The sequence below is a fragment of the Neophocaena asiaeorientalis genome, unplaced genomic scaffold, assembly GCF_003031525.2.
Source record: "Neophocaena asiaeorientalis asiaeorientalis breed wild unplaced genomic scaffold, Neophocaena_asiaeorientalis_V1.1 scaffold438, whole genome shotgun sequence".
Classification (NCBI taxonomy): Eukaryota; Metazoa; Chordata; class Mammalia; order Artiodactyla; family Phocoenidae; genus Neophocaena; species Neophocaena asiaeorientalis.
The window spans coordinates 6,551,417-6,571,481 of NW_020173491.1; the positions used below are offsets into that span (position 1 = coordinate 6,551,417).

At 51.0% G+C, this 20,065-nt stretch overlaps 1 protein-coding gene across 16 annotated transcripts in view; it reads left to right on the forward strand.

Annotated features, from left to right (window-relative positions):
* SLC6A2 (solute carrier family 6 member 2) overlaps positions 1-20,065 on the forward strand; it is a 70,264-nt gene that overhangs the window by 30,178 nt on the left and 20,021 nt on the right. For 12 of the 16 annotated variants that reach the window (XR_003003546.1, XR_003003544.1, XR_003003543.1 and 9 more), the window contains 3 exons: positions 626-953; positions 13,040-13,171; positions 13,926-14,163. Coding sequence is in view for 2 of the 16 variants with exons in the window: in XM_024747416.1 (XP_024603184.1) it covers positions 626-953; positions 13,040-13,171; positions 13,926-14,163 (698 nt within the window). In the remaining 14 variants the exon portion in view is untranslated. Of the gene's footprint in view, positions 1-45; positions 114-625; positions 954-13,039; positions 13,172-13,925; positions 14,164-20,065 lie in introns of those variants that run through there. The other 4 variants (XR_003003555.1, XM_024747418.1, XR_003003554.1 and 1 more) reach the window with 4 other exon arrangements.

Here is a 20,065-nt window from a genome sequence, read left to right on the forward strand (position 1 = left end):
CCAGCCCCAGCCCGCGCCCCACAGCCAGGCGAGGCGAGGCGAGGCGAGGCGAGGCGGGTCCGGAGCAGGCAAGCAGGGCGCACGGCAGCCGGGATCCCGTCGCCGCCGAACACGTGAGTGCGCCCTGCGCGCGGAACCGAGCTAGGTGTGCTGGGGAGGCCCAGGTTGGGATGCGCAGAGGTAGGGTGCCAGTGAGTTTGAAGTACAGAAGTAATAAGTGTCCGGGGAGAACCCTGGGGCTTTCGGACGTGGCTCAGACCCGAGCTGAGGGTAGGGGGCAGCCAGCTGCACCCGGCCGGGTCACCGCCCTGGGAAACCTCTGCCTGGACGTGTCCAAACTCCGCCGTTTGGGGACAAGAGAGAGCGGGTGAATGAGGGAAGAGCTGCAGGGTGCCTAGCAGGATCCCTAGGGCGGCAGGGGTGGTCTCCACCTCCAAGTGCCGTCCCAGTCGGGCGCCCCACTACCTCTGCTTCCAAATTTTTCCAACAGACGCGCGCCCTTTTCTAGGAACCTTGCGTCCGCTCAGCGCGCGCCGACCACAGTATCCCGGCGCTCCCGGGAGGCCTCGGGAGGCGCAGGCAGGGTGGAAGGGCCCAGTGACCGCATCTTTTCCTTTGATTCCAGCAGAGCCTCGGCGTGCTCCCAGTATCGCCGACTCCCCTCTCGCCAGCCGCACCCATGCTTCTGGCGCGGATGAACCCACAGGTGCAGCCTGAGAACAGCGGGGCGGGCCCGGGGTCGGAGCAGCCCCAGCGGAAGCGCAAAGCTGCAGAACTCTTGGTGGTGAAAGAGCGCAACGGCGTCCAGTGCCTCCTGGCATCCCGCGACGGCGACGAGCAGCCCCGGGAGACCTGGGGCAAGAAAATCGACTTTCTGCTGTCGGTGGTCGGCTTCGCCGTAGACCTGGCCAACGTGTGGCGCTTCCCCTATCTCTGCTACAAGAACGGTGGAGGTGAGCCCCCTGAGGGGTTGGGGGTTTGTACTTGGGAGGCTACCTGAAGTCCACAGCCGTGGCCGGGAGAGGAGCTGGGATACACACAGAGGAGAAGAGGAAGCAGAAGGGCAAGTCTGGGACGCAGGAAGGGACTGGATAGGGCTCACGGAAAAAGGAATCCCCTGTGGAACAGAGAAATCGAGGCATGGCTTTGGACGGTGATAGGCGCATGCGTGAAAGGACCAGGTTGGGTGAGGAACTCTGACTTTTTGATGGTCCGCAGGAAGGGAGGTGGAGAGCTCTTGACTGGGCGCCAAAAGTGCCCACGGTGACCCCAACTCCAGCGCTCCAGGTTTGATAAAGGACTTGGGTACCCTGAAGGCACTTGGGAGGCCCTGCTCCCTTGGGGACAGAAACCCTGGAACAGAGACGCATAAAGAGAAGCTAGTGGCAGAGAGAACTCCACTCTCGGGTTGGTGGTCCTTTGGCTGGAGGGACCAGAGCACACAGCCTAGGCGGGATTGCATCAGTGGGTACCAAGAACTGGCCTGGTCCTTGAGACAGGAGGCCTGGGTGATTGGGATGAAGCCTCTACCTCCTGGGGTCCTGGCCACGTTGCAGGGTGGAGTGGGAGGAAGGCCTGGAGGAGACCCCAGTCCAGCAACCAGGCTCTCTCCCCCTCCCCCTGCTGGGTGACCGATTACTGTCTGCCCTGGGATGAGAGCCTTGAAATCAACTATCGCCTACTCAGAGGGCAGAGTCCTGGGGGAAGCAGCCCAGGGGGCAGGATACTGGAGCCTAAAGCCCTAACTCCTTCCTGAGAGCTTTTGCCCAAACCACCCCAGACCTGCCCCCTTTGCTGGGATGGGCTCAGGAGTACCCTGTAGAGAGCCTGGGAAAATGACCCAGAGGAAGAAGTCGGCAAAGGGGTGGCCACCAGCAACCGAAACACTTTTCTATCCACTGGGCCATCTGCCTGGCAGGGGCTCTGGCTCAGGACTCCAGGGGGTCAGAGGGAGGTAGGGTGAGGGTTTGGAGCTGGAGGGAAAGCTCATGACCTTGTTCCATAGGGTCTGGGCCCCTGCTGATTGCTTCAGTGTGTACTCTGGACACTTGCTTTGGGTGAGGAATGGAAAACAGATGATCCAGAGGTGAAACTTTTCCTCGTTTGACTGCTGTAGCTTCTCAAGAGTTTCTGGTCAGGTTTAAGCATTCTGGCCCTTTGGACTCAAGGAGGGAGGAAATGCAGGTTCTCTGTATTTTTAGCAGACAGGGAGATGAGGAATGAAAGACAGACTAAGAAAACCTAGGACACTCTGTCTAGCATGTCCTGCATGACTGTCCGAGGCTGCGTGTCCCTAGACAGCAGAAGGTTCTGTCATTAATCAGCAATACTGATTGGGTTCCTCTTGGCATGAGCTACAGTGCTAGGCTCTGCAGGGGTCACCTAGATGTATTAACCACCACTTCTGCCTGCCAGGAGCTCTAGTCATCTAAGGGCTTCATTGTCATGCACTACACATCATTTCCATTGTTATAAGTATCTGTTGAAACTAAAAGCACCCCAGATGGCCAATTGAACACATCAGCTAGATGGATATTCTGGGGCTTTCACTGACACTGTCCGCTCACTTGGCCACCACCACCAACTGACAGTGCCTGCTGTATGCAAGGTAGTCTGTACCAGGTGCCCAGGGCACCAAACACAGCACATCTGTCACACGTTCCAATTTTTAGGTGAAGTTGGCCAGAAGCTCCCTCTCCTAGGCTTGCTAGCCCTGCACATCACCCATCCTGAGTTGTTGAGTCATTTGTCTCTTTGCGAGTCTGTCTTCCAAACAGACGGGGGCACATTGAGAGCAGAGACTGTGGCTTTTTCATGCCTGTATTTCTAATGCCCAAGATAAGGGCTAGATCCTGGCAATGTGGTAGAAGGTGCCCGACAAACTTCTGTTGGATGAAAAAAATGAATGAAATGGTTCAAGCCCTCAGAGACCTAATGCCTACCCAGGAACAGCAGAACCCCCAACTCCACCGGCAGGAGCTAACAAAGTGAGGCAGCCTGTGCTGGTGGGAGGCGGGGTTGGCACCTAGAGATCAGAAGCCCTGGCTGTGGAGTCCTGGGTTCCAGCTTCTAGCTGTGTGACATTGGGCACCTCTCCAAGCCTCTGTTTCCTCATCTGTCAAATGGAAACAATGGTGTTCAACTCAGAGGGTTGTTGTGAGGACTCAATGTGATAATGCTGTGGAGGGCCTGGCGTGAAGTACGGCCTTAGTAAAGATAGCTGCCACCTCTTATTCACATCCTCGCGATGATGCGTGAGATGGATGGGAGAGGTGTCATGTGCTCTAAAGGCCTGAGGAGAGGCTGCTTAGGAAAGACTCAGAGGAAGTGAGCTGTGTGGTTGGAACTCAGCTCCTTGGGACGGATGGAGCGCGTACAAGCCTGGGGAAGGGAGCAGGTGTACTAGGTGTTCAAGAATGCAGGAGGGATCGTCTCTGAGATTAGGAGTGCAGACTGGCAGAAGGGCGAGCCGGGAGAGATAAGGGTGAAGAGGCAAGTTGGGGCCAGGCTATGGAGACCGTGGCTGGCAGGCTACGGGGTGGGGAAGTTATACGAGTGAATTTCCATTTCTGGCTAGGATGTCTACGGCTGGCACAATGGAGCGGTGCAGTCCCACATCTCAGGGTCTGAGGCAGCTCCTGTTCTTACTCTGCACCCCTCCAGGGGATGCTTGGCTGGCTCCTTCTGGGCTTTGTCTCTGCTGAGACCTCCTGGCTGCTCCTTGTGGATCAATTCCCATCCAGCAATTATAAAGTCAGCCCTAGAGATGAGCAAGCAGGTTGGCAGGTGGATATCCTGTAATTCTAGAAGCAGCCCAAAGACCCAAGTTCAAATCCCATCTCTGTCACTCTCTCTGAGCTCAAGTTCCCTGCTACAGCTGGAGGTGAGCTTGGATGACCCCCAAGATCCGTCCCTCTCCAATGCCTGGCTCAGCACTGCACCCAAGCCAGGACTCACGCACCCTATTATTTAACAGGCTGTGTTCTCTTCTGGTGCCAGTATTAACACGGTAACCTCCAAGTCCAGCTGTTCATGCTGGCCCAGACTGGAGGATGTTTTGAAATGATAAAGGTGCCAATAGTTTAGGCCCCTGGCTAATATATATATATTTTTTGGCTAATATTTTTTGAATGAATTACTGAGAAAGATCAACCTGTCCGAACATCTTCCCATAAGCCAGCTGCTGGGATGCACGGGGGCAAGTGGCTTCCTTCTAGCCGGGAAAGCCACTCTTGGAAATTCCAAGGCTTTGTTCAGAACCATCTCAAAGAGGGAGGCGGTGTCAGTGGGGCTCTTTCCAAGGTCCTCCGCTCCTGTGATCTTGGCCAGGCCTGTGTTGGTCCCCAGGGAGGAGTGGACAGATCCATCGAGTCCCCGTGTCTGTCTCCTTGCCATGGAAGAGGCCACTCTGAATTATCCTTTGTAAATGAACGCTTCTGTTTGAGATGTGTCCGGCTGACATCTCTGAGCTGTCAGAGAGATGTCCTTTAAGTTCAGACAGACCTGAGTTTGAATCTGAGCCTGACACTTCCCAGAAGTGTGGCCTCGGACAAGGCACTCGTCCTTTTTGGATCTCAGTTTCCTTGTGCAGAAAAGGAAGGTGACTGCCTCTCCCCACAGGGTGATATGACATTAGATATAATATAAGCAAAGTACTTACAACAGTGTCTGACACGTAGTAGGGGCTCAATAAATGAAGTTGTTGCTGTTATTTTTATCGTTCAATGATTTTTAACTGCTAGACCCAGGCTAGATACAGGAGTAGGGCAGGGTCCTGATTTTGGAGCAGATTTGATTCTAAGAGGAAGTTAGAAGGGATATAAGGCTGGAAAGTGGTCACACTTTGGCCTGGGATTTCTAACAGCCTAACCTTATCCCACTTTTTTCCCTACCTGGAAAATGGGGATTAACACGGGTCCCGTGAGATATGTAGTTCTGGGTCCCAAATGGGGTTCCCTTCCTTCCTCAAGTGAGCTCAGGGCCTCTGGTACCCACAGACCTTTGGGAATCCTCTTGGCCAAAATATCTGGGGTTCTTGAGGTCAAGTAAGAGGCGGTGACGGGTACAAAAGGCAGGAGTTTGCAAACTCATCGCCCTCGCGTTGGGCCTGGCTGCAGGGGGCCATCTACACCCTGAGCTTGCCAAGCCTGAGGCTGATTTTTCAGCTCAGATGTACATGAGCCAGCCAGCTGGTATGGCCCTCCGGCTAACAAGTTTGCAGGAATGAGGCATTCTTCAGGGGCTGGAGCTGAGACTGTGATCTGGCACTACCAGCATGATTTGGCCCATTGCTCTGAGCTGGCCAAAAAGATTTAGAAGGACTGTTTTCAACAAGGTGGGATTTCATAGGGATAAATGTTACATCCTGCCCTGTGGTCCCAAACCCAACTGCCTAAGTAAGGATTAGGCCACAGCACAAGTGGAGAAAGGCCCCGGGGCTTTCATTAGCTGCATCCTCTGTGTGAGTCACTGCCGGGATCCATTTATTTAACAAAAAAACCCCATTTACTAAATGCCTGTCATATGCCAGGAATATAGAGATGAGCAAAAGGCAATCCCTGCCTTTAGGGAGTTCATAGTCTATTACAGGTATTCTACAAGTTAACGTCATTTTCAATTCTGTTATTGGAGGTGCTATATCCCAAATCAGGGAGGTGAGGTTCCACTCTGTTCTTTGTGAGTTATATTTCCTTCTCTAATATAGTTCTGACCGTTCCAAACACCCTGTAATTTGTTCCTCTTAAAGAGACCAGGATGGAAGAGATGGGAAACCAGAATCTTCGAGGAGCTTCATTAGTAAGAATCAAGTCAGATCCCGAAAAGTTGACATGGAGGGAGAATTGTCACAGGAGGAGGGGTAGCCTCAACTCCAATTTCCCTGAATTTCACCCCCACTGACCTCCTTAGAGGGGCGGGGTTTAATCTACCAGAGGAGCAAGCATGTTTCCTCATTGGAACTGTCCTTCTCTCAGAACTAGGGTCCAGAGATCAGCTGGAAGAACCCAAAGTGAAGATGAGGGAGCAACCCCTTGTGGGACCAGAAAAGGCGGTCCTCGTCACTTGGTAGATCATTCTGTAGAATCCCCTCTTTGAGTAGCAGAGGCTTATGTAGAGGCGTGTATAAATGCTGCTGGCTAGTCTCGGTAGAGTGCAGGGGATGGAGTGAAGAGGTGCAAGACTCCACTTGGGCTGAGGTCCCGGGAACTCTGAGGCCAGTGGGCAGAGCCCCACAGTGGTTGCTGAGGGTCCTAAGGAGAAGGTCAGTCTTGGGGCAGAGAAGACACAAGTTGATACCACATGGCTCAGCTACCCTACCTGTGGCAGAGAGTCCGTGTTGACAAACTTGAATGACCTGGGCGTGATTTGTTATAGGAACAGGCATGGTTCCTTACAGAAATGGCCACTGGCAAAGACTCAGAGGGGGACCCTACACCTGGCACCCAAAGGGCACAAAGGATTGCTTTGGAGAAGTCTGATTTGTTTTGTTCTGGAGGACAGAACGAAAGCAGTAAGTGGAGGCTGCAGCGAGAGGGATTTAGGAGAAAGGAGGAAGCAGAGCTGGCCAGACAGAGAGGTTGGGCTGCCAGGGTCAGCAAAGCCTCAGCTGACCATGGTGTCCTCTGAAGCTGGGATGGCCCTTCAGACTGGTCCTGAGTTGGGGTGAGGGGGCCAGGACTGTATGCCCCAGGGTCCATCGGTCATTGGATGCCAGCTGCCCTGGGAAGGGAATGTGGCCTTGGGTGAGGCAGCTGGCTTCAGCCGAGGCAATTCCCAAAGGGCTGCAGCTGAGGGCTGAGCAGTCCCAGCTGCAGGGGAACAGGTCCTTCATTCTTGAAGGAGCATCTGGGCAGTACCGCCAGAGCCCTTTTTGCTCATGGGGCTGGCTGTGGCCTCAGGGAATCCTTGGATCTACTCCTCGTGGTCAGCAATCTTGTTTGGACACGAGGAGGAGTAGCCAGCCTCGCTTGGGATGGGGGCATGAGTTGCCCAAGCAACTTGCCTCAAAATCCTTCTGTGCTGGGAGCTTCTGTGCTGTGCTCTGCAGAGGACCCGGCCACCGTCAACCTCACGGGCGATCTCTAGCTTGTGGTTTCCAGTGTACAAAGGCGCATCTCAGCTGCTCTTACGTGTGATGGCAGGACATGCTTCCCATTTACAGAGCACCTCAGTGCCAGGGACTTCACCTCCATTATCTCTAATGATCACAGCAAACCAGTGATGCAGGTATTATCCCCCCTTACAAAGGGGGAACCAAAGCTCAGAGAAGTCACATTGGCTCGAGGTCACAAAGCCATAAATAGCATGGTTGGGGGCCAGGATTGCCTCAGATCGAGGCAAGGGGGTAAGAGGAAAACTCCGTTTTTGTACACATTCTACAGTCTTTTGACACCAAATATGTGGGGTTTTTCTTAACACCAACCCATCCTCCAACTTTGGGGTGGGTGTCCTACCATTCAATTCTGACACCACCTGGAGTTAGTGCAGACCCCACAGGTTAGGGCTCAGTCTCACAAGAATTCTCTCACTTCAAAGGCCAGTCACAAGGGTCAAGATGTCACCTGTGCTCCTGACCAACCGGCTATAATCAGGGGTTCCCATGACCCCCTCTGCAGGTTTGATAATTTGCTATAACAGCTCACAGAACTCAGAGAAACATTTGCTAGTTTGTTATAAAGGCTATTATGAAGGGTACAGGTAAACAGCCAGGTGAAGAAGTACACAGGGGGTGAGGTATGGAAGGGTCCTGGGTGCAGGAGCGTCAGAGCCCGTGGAGATGGGGTGCACCACCCTCCCAGTATGTGCACGTGCTCACCAGTGCATCAGTCCGGAAGCTTTCCAAACCCCCTACGTTCGGGATATTTATGAAGCCTCCTCACAAGGGCATGATCGATATTCACTCAATCTCTAGCCCCTCTTCCTTCCCTGGAGGGTGGGCGTGGGGCTGAAAGTCCTAAGCCCCTAATCATGGCTTGATCTTTCTGGGGACCAGCCCCCATCTAGAAGCCCACCAAGAGTGGCTTCATTAGAACAAAAGACACTCCCATCACCCAGAAAATTCCCAGGGATTTAGGAGCTCTGCGTAAGATGCTCCTGTCACCCCCATCACTCAGGAAGTTACAAGGGTTTTAGGAGTTCTGTGTCAGGAGTCCAGAGCAGAGACAGGGGGTCTGCCCTGGGCCCTGTGCCCTGATCTGCCCTCCTCTCTGCCTCCCCCACGCCAGGGCTGAGAGGGCCTGCCCACTCAGAGCACTGATTCTAACCCCCATCAAACTCCAGGTACCTGGACTCCGGAATTCCCTGCCCAAACACTCCAACATCCACCCACCCCAGTCTACAAGGTCCTCTTACCTGGACCCTGCTTCCCCAGCCTGGACTGTGTTATAGGCCTGCACAGCCCCAGGCCCAAGGGGAAGCCAGAGGCCCCCTGTCTGCAGAGGCTGTGGACAGAGCTTAGACATGTGGGCACAAGAGTCCACACGTATGTGCAAAAGGCCTCACACACTGCTGGTTGGAGCTGAGGTGGGGATGAAGCAGGGTGCGGGCTCCCTCCAGGCCTCCACACTCAAGTGCAAAGCTCCAAGAACTGGGGATTCCAGATTTGAACTTTATAATAGAACCATGCTGAGTTGTCAAGGTAAGATGATAGAGCAGGTTTGGTTTAACAGCTGTGGCCTGAGTTGTCACCTTTAAATATGTGGATATCGCAGGGTAAGTCTCCACCGGTGCTCTTGTCCCCATTTCTACAAGTCGGGTGGGCCTGCTGCATGCAGCCCTGTCTCTACTGAAATCTCATCTTCTTTTGCACCCTGATGTCTATACCCTTGGGGTACCTGGGAAGCGGAGACAAATCTGGCTACCGTAGGCATTGAGTAACTTTTTCTTGGAATTCTGGTGAAAGCCACGGGCAGTGACAACCCATAGCTGAGCTACAGGCACCAGGCGAACAGTCCTGTGGGTTTTCACTTCTTAATACATCAGGATGTGGCCAGTTTGAGGAATCCTACCCTCCCCCAACTGGGAAGCTGGGCCAGTGAGGTCTCAAGGGACCCTCCTGTCCCTCCTGCAGCCCCTCCCTGATCACAGTCTCTCCACCCTCACACCAGGCCTGGCCCACACCTCCTCTTGCTGAGCCACCTCCCACAGGCATCCCGTCCCCTCCCCTGGGGTCCTCCTCCCCCACCAGGGGTCTGCTCCAGCACTTCCCATCTGAACTGAGTGACCACTGGCTTCCCTTTTCCGAGGACTTGACATTTGCACAGAGGAGTCCAGAGCCCCTCTCTGACCAGTAGGGTTCCTCTCTAATGGCGGGGCGGCATCAGGCAGTGTGTGCCAGACAGATGCTTTTCTTACTGAATTTACCCAAAGGCCACGGGTTGGAGTCCCTTTCGCAGTTGACAGTCTTTTCTTCCTGTGTTCGTGTGAGTGTGTTGACGTGCAGAATCCGTGTGTACCTTTGCATGAAGATGCACAGGTATGCATCTGTGTACGTGTGTGAATGTTGGAGACCCCTAGGAACTGAGACCCTCGGGAGGTCTGCCCCTGTCAGCCCAGCCAGAGCATTCCAGAGCCAGGATTCTGGGCCTGTAGCTCCTCAGGTTCTCAGCTCTCTGGCCCTGCATGAGGCTGGATGAAGCTGACACTGCCACACATGGAGATGAGGCAGGGCCGTGGGAATGTGGCACTTATGGGCCTTGAAGAGCAGTACCTTCTAGTAAGTTTGCAACCAGCCTCGGTGTCCCAGGAGCTGCTGCAGGGCTGTTTCTAGGAGAAGCATCCTTAGCTGACCTCAGGCACCCCTGAAACCTCTTTCTGACTCTTCAGCTCTGTCCTGGCTTCCTCCAGATCTTTCTGCAAGGGGGCTTAGGCCATCTCCCTGGTCGATGTCCTCTTTTAGAATAAGACACTGGCCACTGGGCAGCTTTCTGGTTTTCATTCATACTCAGCCATTCCAACATTCTTGAACGTTCCCCATCTGTTACCACCTGAAGCTTTGGCTGCCCCGCATCAAATGCACTTGGAAGAGTCTTGGGCTTGTGCAGACCCGTAATCTTTCCTCCTCTCCTTCCACTGGAACTCCCAGCCAGCACAAGAGGGTTATTTACCTACAACTGGGCAATTTACCTACCTGTTGGCAGTGCCACCCAGAAGGTTAGAGTTGAGAAAACTGGCCAGTGTGAGATCCCTGGTGAATGGGCTGATGTTGCTTTTTCCTCTGGTTGTAGAAAAGAGCATCTAGTTGACAGGGGCAAACCACAGTGCCGAGATCTGAGCCATGACTCCTGGCTTTTTCCTTCCCTGTTATCCCTTGGACCACTGACTTCAGTCTTCAGGCCTGTTAAATACTCTAATACATCTATTTCCCTTACTCTCTGGCTCCAGGCCCCCAAGGGCAGTGACAGGTGGCCACAAGGCAGAGTGGGGCTCCAACAGATCCAGATGTGGAGCCAAGCAAGCATACTTACTAGTTTGGACAACCATCTTGACCTTTCTAAGCCTCAGTTTCCTCATCTTTTACATGGGATTGGTGGTAATTCTCAGGGGTGGTTTTAAAGGAATAATTATGCAAAAACTTAGTGTGTGGCTTGGCATATAACGGAGCTCAATAAATGGTACTTGTTACTTTCACCAGCTCCACCGTCACCACCACCACCCCGACCTCCATCAGCATCACCGGCATTGCTATCAGCAGCGTGAACAGATGTGGGTTCCAGTGCCACACTAGCCCTCTCTGTGTGGGGAAAGAGAAGGGTGGAGATTGAGAGTAGAAATGAGGAGGGGAAGAGAGAGGTTGGCATGTGACTGTTTCAAAGAAGTCCAGCCTGGAGCAGGGGCTGGAGGCTTGGACCAGCCCATGACCAGCAGACCAGCTGGCTCAGCTGGCCCCAGAGTCCCAGTTTCAGATCACCCTCCACCAAGCCTCTATGCAGACTCATGTCCTCCATTGAGGCTGGGATATTCTGGAATCAACAGAATATTTTGGGAATGGCTCTGGAGCTCTGGAGCCAGGCAGACCTGGGCCCAAATCTCAGATCTATCACTGACCAGTTGGGTGAATTTAGACAAGTCACCAAGCCTCAGTTTCCTCCTCTGAAAAATGGGTATAGCAGTTGCCACCTGAGATGGTTTCTGGGTAGGATAAATGGGATCACAGATGTCCAGTGCCCAGTGCCCTGCTTGATACATAGGAGGTACTCATGTTCCAGTGGTTTCTTCCCTACTGCCCACCCTGCTAGTCCGTCTCTTGCTTCAGAAGGACTGGGTCTCACAGCACTGCGGCCAAAACTTCATGCTTTGTCCCTAAGAGCCCTGGGCTTCCTGAGGGGAAGCCCTGGGAGGAAAGTGGAGACTGACAGTCTGAGTAGCTGGGGGAGTTCGACCCTGGGTGCATGTGACTTTGCCACAGTTCTCTGCTAGCCTGGTGCCCCGGTTTCCACATCTGTAAAATGGCGGTAGTAATACTTTTAGGGTTGTTGTGAAGATGGAATGAGATATTGCATGGAACACAGTAGGGAATATTATATTCCTAATATTATCATCGTTACGCATTTCCCGGTTTCTGCATTTTCCTAGCGTGGGCGGGTCAGAGAGTGTTTGGTTTCCAAGGTTACGACATCTCAGCCAAAGGCCAATGGCGGGAGGAGTGTGGATCTGGTCTGGCCACCTCCGGTTGCACCAGGCCAAGGAGCAGCCTAGGCTGACGTGGCAAGTACCCCTGTGAGTCACCTCACGGCGTCAGAGCCCGTTAAGCTCACCCCAGGCTACCAGGCGTACTGAGAACTGTCTCTGGAACTCAGACGTGTCTAATTCTACCAGGAATTTTCCCAGGGACTTGCTGCTGCCCATTGCCAAGGGTTCCCTGTAGCTTCGGCAGTGTTCTGGGTGGGCATCTTCCCTGGTCAGAGACTTGAGCCTCTGACCTCTTTGATCCGGTGTTTGTTTACCTTCAGCCAGCAGTAACAGAGTGAGCTGGATGGTTGGAAGACATGAATGCGAATCCTGATTCTGTCACTTAGCAACAGTGCAAACAAAACCAATTCGACTCCCTTCTGTGCCTTCAGTTTCCCCTGGGGGGAAATAATGACCCTCTGATTATTTCTGTGAGCTGATGTGCGACTAAGGACAATCCAGTGAGGTCATGTTTGGGAAAACCCAAGGTGACCTTAAACTGATATAGACATGAGCAAAATGAAAACTCAGTCATATGTAACTCTGGGCACTGTCTCTCCCTCTCTGGCCTCAATTGCCTTACCTATAAAAGGAAGGGTTTGGGGTGATTGGCATTCCCCAGAGTTGTGATTCATGAAATAAAGGGTTCTATGTTGAAATTAGTTTGGTAAAGACTGCACCTGATCTTCCTCATAGCCCGTCACAGCTTGTGCTTGTGTATCAAAGGCTAGGAGAATCCTGCAAGAAACAAGCCTATTTAGCTTTTTTTTTTAATTATTTTTTTTAATTTACTTTTGGCTGCTTTGGTTCTTTTGTTGCTGTGCATGGCTTTCTCTAGTTGCGGCAAGTGGGGGCTACTCTTCATTGCGGTGCGCGGGCTTCTCATTGCGGTAGCTTCTCTTGTGGAGCACGGGCTCCAGGTGCACGGACTTCAGTAGTTGTGGCTTTCAGGCTCTAGAGCACAGGCTCAGTAGCTGTGGCTCATGGGCTTAGTTGCTCCACGGCATGTGGGATCTTCCCAGACCAGGGCTCAAACCCATGTCCCCTGCATTGGTAGGCAGATTCTTAACCACTGTGCCACCAGGGAAGCCCAAGCCTATTTAGCTTTGATGAACACAGATTTTACTAATTTGAGCACAGACCCTCATTATTATGATTATGATTATGACTACTGCTATAACTATTATTATGTTATGGCTATTTGTATTAATTGCTCTGATTTACCTACCACAAGACATCCCTTGAGAAGTGGCCGGGTGACATGAATGAGGACCCTCACAGCTCTGGCTGACATGGGTCCACACACTCTGAAGGGCAGGCCCAAGGCTGAGCAGGGATCTAGGGGCTCACGTTCTGCTTCTGTGTCTTCCAGGTGCCTTTCTGATCCCGTACACCCTGTTCCTCATCATCGCTGGCATGCCCCTGTTCTACATGGAGCTGGCTCTGGGCCAGTACAACCGGGAAGGGGCAGCCACCGTGTGGAAGATCTGCCCGTTTTTCAAAGGTAAAGAAGGAATCTGGGGGAGTCAAAGGTTGTTCTAAAAGACTTCTGTGTGCCCCTGGAGAACCTGCTCCAAAGGTGGGATCTACAGTAGACCAACTCTCTCGAGATTTACAGTTATTGGCAAGGTCAAGCACGTCCACCATTCAAAGTTACATGGAACGCATTGGGGGTGTCAGGAACAGCTTTAGCCTAGAAAGTCTGGAAATCTGGGTTCCAGTCCAGGCTGTACAGCTGAGTAACCAGAGGGAATCTGTTTTCCTGATTGGGAAAAACTCACAGAAGTGTCAGAAGTACCCAGAACACATACCACTACTCTCCCCTCTTGCTCCCATGGCAGACATGATAAATGGATCACGTGCCTTTCCACCGTGGGCAAGGGGCTTCATTCCGCTGGGAGAGACTGTTATCATGCCTCAGTGTTATCCTGCCCAAGGGGTGGGGGGAGCTGGGATACTTATGCTCCAACACCTGACCCGGCTGCTCCCTGGGGCATTAAATGTCCTGGCACTTTCGCCTTGCCTGATGATAAGTGGACAGAAGGGGCTCCAGGGGCAAGAGAGAGCCCTCAGGCAAAGGAATGGGGGGTGGGGCCCTAGGGGATTTAGGGCTCCGACAATCTGCTACAGAAAAAAAGAGAGGTGTGGCAGGTCGGGTAGTGCAATGGTTTGAGCCAGCTCCCCAGGAGAGGTGGTTCTGAGGAAGCTGCTGCCTGACCCCCTCTGCCCCTGCCTGACCCCCTCTGCCCCCCACCCAGGAGTTGGCTATGCTGTGATCCTCATTGCACTCTACGTTGGCTTCTACTACAATGTCATCATTGCCTGGTCACTCTACTACCTCTTCTCCTCCTTCACCCTTAACCTGCCCTGGACTGACTGCGGCCATGCCTGGAACAGCCCCAACTGCACCGACCCCAAGCTCCTCAACAGCTCCGTGCTGGGCAACCATACCACGTACTCCAAGTACAAGTTCACGCCGGCAGCAGAGTTTTATGAGTAAGTCATCAACCCCTTGTCCTGTTCACACGGGCGCATCGAGACCTGTGCTGGGCAGGACCTGAGCCAAACGCTAAGGAAAACCACAGGAGGGGAGGGGGCCACGTCAGTCACTGTAATGTATACTCAGCAGCCACCACAGGCATGATCCTGGCTAGAAGCCAAGGATACAGCTGTGGACAAAGCTTGAGGAGCTTGTGTTCTGGCGCAGAATGGGGGTGGGGAGACAACACACTAGCAAAAAGGTAAGGAAGCAAGAATGCTGTACAGCGTGAACATGCCCTTCAGGAAATCAAACACATTTTAGGGAGTATAAGTGCTCTTAAGGAACTAAAACCAGTGCTACACAGTGATTGTGTAGGGAAAAGGAACTTTAGTGCAGGTGGTCAGGGAGGGCTTCTAGGAGGAGGTGTCGTAAGAACTGATGAAGTCAGCCAGGGGAACACCTAAGGGCTCAGCTGGTAGATGATGGAGCTGCAGCTTGAACCCAAGTCAATCTGATCCTGAAGCTGTCACCTGGTCCACCGTGTGCTGCTGTCTCTCTGGGGCTTCCATGGGTGAAAGTAGCCAGAGTTTGTGAGTGAGATTTAGGAAGTGGGAGGCAGGCCAGTTGTGTACAGCTCAGAGAAATTATTTGGACTATGTGTATGAGAGGCACTGACTGGTGTAGAAGACAGAACATCTTTTAAAAAAAGAAATATTTTATGTTGAAATCATTTTAGAGGTAGAAAAAAGTTGCAAATGTAGTACACAGAGCCCCTGTAGACCCTTCACCCAGTTTCCCCTAATGTTGACACCTTATACAACCATAGTGCAATGATTGAAATCAGAAAATTAACATGGATTAACTAACCTGCTAAAGACTATTTTTGAATTTGTTAGTTTTCCCACTAATGTCATATCCTGGTCCAGGATCCAACCTAGAGTCCCATGTGGCATTTAATTGTCACATCTCCTTAGTCTCCTCCAATCTGTTAGAGTTCTTTAGTCTTTCCTCGAGTGTCATGCCCTTGATGCTTTTGAAGAGCACTGGTCAGTTTTTCTATAAAATAGCCCTCAGTGTGGGTTGGTCATTGTTTTCTCCTGATTAGACTGACTTTGACATTTTTGGCAAGAATAACTTGGAAATGACATTGTGTCCTTCTCGGTGCATCATATCAGGGGGTACAGGATGCCAGTCTCTTATTACTAGGCATGTTGACCTTGATCACTCAGCTAAAGTGCTATCTACCAGCTTCCTCCTGTGCAGAGGTAGCATTATTCTCTGTAATTAGTAAGTGTCTTCTGGGAAGTTACTTTGAGGTTATGCAAATATCTCATTTGTCATCAGACTTTTGCCCACAGTTCTTACCATCCTTCAATGAGTCTTGCAAACAAGGATTATTATTTATAGTGTTGATCTAAAGTGATTTCTAGTCCCATCATTCCCTCTAGATTAATTGAAAAGTCCCTTTTCCCCTATTTATTCATTCGTTTGTTTACTCATTTATTCATTTCTATCAGTATGGCCTCATTGGTATTTATTTTATTCTGTGGTTTTAACCCATAGCCATCATTATTTATTTTGTTGCTCCCTAGAATCCTCTCAACCTCTACTCCGTCCTTTTAAGTCCTTGAGGTTGGTAATAGTCAACTTGTTTTCAGTCACCTTATTTCAAATGTTTGCATGGTGGTCTCTTCAGAATGTAGCATCTATTGTCTTTATGCTTCAGGCGGGGGTGAGTCCCATTTTAGCAACCCCCTACACAACTGTTAGCAGCTAAGCAGAAAGTCCCTGGTACAAACTGTGGGGCAGGACAAGTAAATCCCACTCAAACCTCACTCTCAAGGTACACATGGTCTGAGTAGTGGTTGGAAAACTTTCCAGTAAAAAATTAGATAGGAAATATTTTGGGCCTTGTGGGCCACGTAGGTCTCTTGCATATTCTTTATTTGATTTTACCCTTTAAAAAGATAGAAACCATCCTTAGCTCACAGGCCATAACTCAATGGGCCACAGCTGGATTTGGGGGCGGGGCGGGGAGGGGCGGGGCGTGGCTTGCGGACTGCTGGTCTGGAGCAGTCCTGCTCAAGAGAACTCCCCGTGATAGAAATGTCCTATGTCTGCACAGCCCAGTGCAGTAGCTACATGCCACACGTGGTTAGTGAGCAGTTGAAATGTGGCTAGCGTGACTAAGTTGAATTTTTTTTTTTTTTTTTTTTTTTTTGGTACGACCGCTTCCCCTGCATCGGCAGGCGGACTCTCAACCACTGTGCCACCAGGGAAGCCCTGAATTTTTAACTTCATTAATTTTCATTCATTTATGTGTAAATAGCTCGTGGTTACCATATTGGGCAGTGCAGGTCTAGAGGATAGAGAACAACAATTTACCAACACCAAAACCTTAGGGCCACTCTACTTTGGTCCTATATATTCCCTAAGCCAAGGACCTTGGAACGAGTTCTGATTATCCAGAGAGTGGGGTTCCTGAGGACCATTTCCACTCCTGCCATGTCGGTGCAGCATGACCAAGGAGCCTTGGTGTGGTTAAAGGTGGCCTCTGGAAAGTCTGCTGCCTCCTGGGGCTCAGAGGAGTCAGGGTTCTCAGGAGCCAGGAACTACCCTCAATGAGCCATGGCGGAGAATTTGCTAAGGGTCCTGGACCTGTGTGTCCAGCTACCCCCATCTGTGTTTTCTGCAGACTTCAGCCCGCATGTGCACAATTACATAGATTTGGGAATTTTGTGGGGAGAGGGTCCACAGTTGTCATGGAATTCAAAATCCTTCTACAGCCCCAGACGGATCTGAAGGACTGCTGTTACTTAAAGTAAGCATCTAAGCAACACCATCATCCCTGTCTTTCTCCTCATCGCGTCAACAGCTAATCACTGACCGTGTGCCTCAAGCTTTCTGCTAACTTCTCTGTATGTGTTATTTCAGTGTAAGCCTCACACCAGCCTGATGAGGTTTCTGTAACTCTTCCCTTCATTGCATATGTGACGCGGCCTCATTTTGCAGATGAATAAATCACTGTAAATCACTGGCCCATGGCCACATGGCTAGTCCTGTGCAGAGCCAAGATTTGGACCCAGACGGTTTGCAGCTACAGGACTCGAAGAGTGAGAGCCCCCTTACACTTTGCCCCCAGGAGCCTCACTCTCCTCACCCTGGCCCCTCCCTTGCCAAGCAGTGAAACTCCAGAGTGTGCAGGCTTAACTTCTGTGTTATATTGGATTCTAGCCATTATAAACGGCTATTATTATTCCAAAATACTGTCATAGTCACAACTAACATTTATCCAGCTTTGATTATATCCCAGCCATGCATTTGGAAGTGACATTTGAAGTGGGTTTGAATCCAGGAAGTCTGGCTCCAAAGTCCAGGCTCTTAGCCCAGCAATTCTAAACACTGGCTGCTCATTGGAACCACTTGGAGAGCTTTAAAACACACTGATGCCTGGATCCCACACCCAGAGATTCATTTCATTGGTCTGGGTGCAGCCGGTGGGGCGTGGAGATTAGTATTAACAGCTCCTCCAGTGATTCTAATATCCAGCCAAGGTTGAAAGCCCCTGTCTTAGCCACTGCATTCTCCCGTCTCAAACAGAATAAGATCCTTAGTGGGCTCAGGCTAACATGCCTACAGTACCATGTCATGGAAAATCTAGGGCCTCCTTTATTCTTCTCCTTAGGGGTGTGGCCTCGGACAATCCCAGAACCCTTAGGGACCTTGCAGGCGGAGGTTTTAGGCCTTCCTAGTTTGTAAGTGTGGTTTGGACTAGGAGATGGTAAAGGATAGTGGAGCTGAGGGTGCTGCATGATACATGTAATTGGTTCCATGCTTTCTCCTTTTTCATACATGTAATTGGTTCCATGCTTTCTCCTTTTTCATCTCATGATAAAGGAAGAAAACATGATCTTTCTTTTTGCTCTTGGCAACCCTCGTCCTTATAAATTAAAATGGGAAATGATAGCCTTGTCTCTAGTCTAGTTATTATTTGATTCCTTCTCTGACGTCTTCATAGCCAGCAGATCTGCCCCAGCCGAAGGGAGAAGTGAGTTGGGTTTTGAAACCCAGGTTGCTTTAATTACAGCCTTAAACTTCCTCCCAGCTTGGCTGTGAGCAGAATAAGGTGGAAGAAGATGACATTATCTTATGTGGGGCTGAAGGGGCTTGGGGGATGTGGTGGGGAGCAGAATCCAAGGCTTATTTGTACAGCTTTCTGCTCCACAGAGCTCCTATCCCCTCCCCGCCTCCCCCTTCTTTCCCCTCCTCCATCCTTTTAAGTACATCCCCACCCCAAGCTTCACAGCTGCTGTGAGCCAGGCACCAAGCATCTTCTCATACCCAAGTCCCATTTAGTCCTCGCAGTTCATGGAGGTGGGAATTACTCCTATTTTCCAGATAAGAATGTAGTGGTACAGGTTTTAGGGAAGTGGTAGAGCTGGGATCCGAACCCGGGCCGTCTGAGTTAAGGCCCTCACCCCATCCACAGGCCTCTCCCCTGTCTTCTCTTCCATCCCATCAGAGTCTGCAGTGGGGTGTATTTGGGACAGGAGTGCAGGAGTGTCTGTGGGTAGATCAGAGCCCTTCTCATGCATCTCTTTCTCACCCTGAAGCTGCTTTTGTGTGCTTCTTAGTATCTAAGTCATGAGCTGCCTCTGGATTTGTTTTTGCTTTGTTTTGTTTTTTTTACATCTTTATTGGAGTATAATTGCTTTACAATGGTGTGTTAGTTTCTGCTTTATAACAAAGTGAATCAGTTATACATATACATATGTTCCCATATCTCTTCCCTCTTGCGTCTCCCTCGCTCCCACCCTCCCTATCCCACCCCTCTAGGTGGTCACAAAGCACCGAGTTGATCTCCCTGTGCTATGCGGCTGCTTCCCACTAGCTATCTATTTTACGTTTGGTAGTGTATATATGTCCATGCCACTCTCTCACTTTGTTTTTAATGGCCCTTTTATCTAAATGCTTCTGCTTTAAAAGTTACCCCCTCTCAGTCTGGGGACCCATCAGGTAGGACTCCCAGGGTCAACCAACCCTGAAGAGATTAGTTGGTTTTTTTTGCTTTCCTCGGAGCTTTCTGGCCAATTCTCTTGCCATCTTGTACTTATTTAAGCTGATAGATTGAACATATCATTCAAGGGAACAAAACTTCGATACTCCCCAGGCTCTAGGCCTGAGGCCAAATAGCCCAAGGCTGAAGGGGAAACCCCAAGGCTCTGTAACTTAATCTGTAAAAGGGCACCCTTGGTGAACATGCTCAGGGAATAGAAAACTTCTACCCACTGCGTGTTCCTGGTGGGGAAGAGAACTCTCCCTCCACCCCAACACTAACCCTTTGCACTTAAATGTCAAGTGAGATCTGAGCCCGTTTGGCCTGTAGACATCGGAAAGTCTGGACCGTGTACTCCACGATGATTCATTTTCATTAAACTGTTGGAAAACTACAACAAACAACAAAGTTACTTGTACTAATCCCCAAGACTTCGGCCTGTTACGGGAGAGGAGGCTGGATTCACTTTTCTTGGAAATCAGCTCTGGAGTCTGGCTTTTTCACTGATGAAGTATCTAGACAACCACTGCGAGGCTGAAAGTGGACCTCACACACATGTGGGTCACCTGGGCCGGTTAGGAGACGTTTTGGCCATCTGATTGGATTCTAGAGTCATTTTAGCACGTTTGAGGGCAAGCACAGTTGGTTCAGTGCCTTTTTTTTTTTTTCATGATTTTAACAGTCAAATTGGCCAAATGGTTATTGATACCATTCAATACTTGGCCCGTATGGAAAGAAATGGGAAGAAGCAGGATTAAGAGTCAGATGGGCTCAGTACCTGATTCTGGTTCTCCATATTTTTAGATATGCCCGGCCTCTCTTCTCTTCCAATCTCCTCCCTTCCCTTCGCTCCCCTCCCC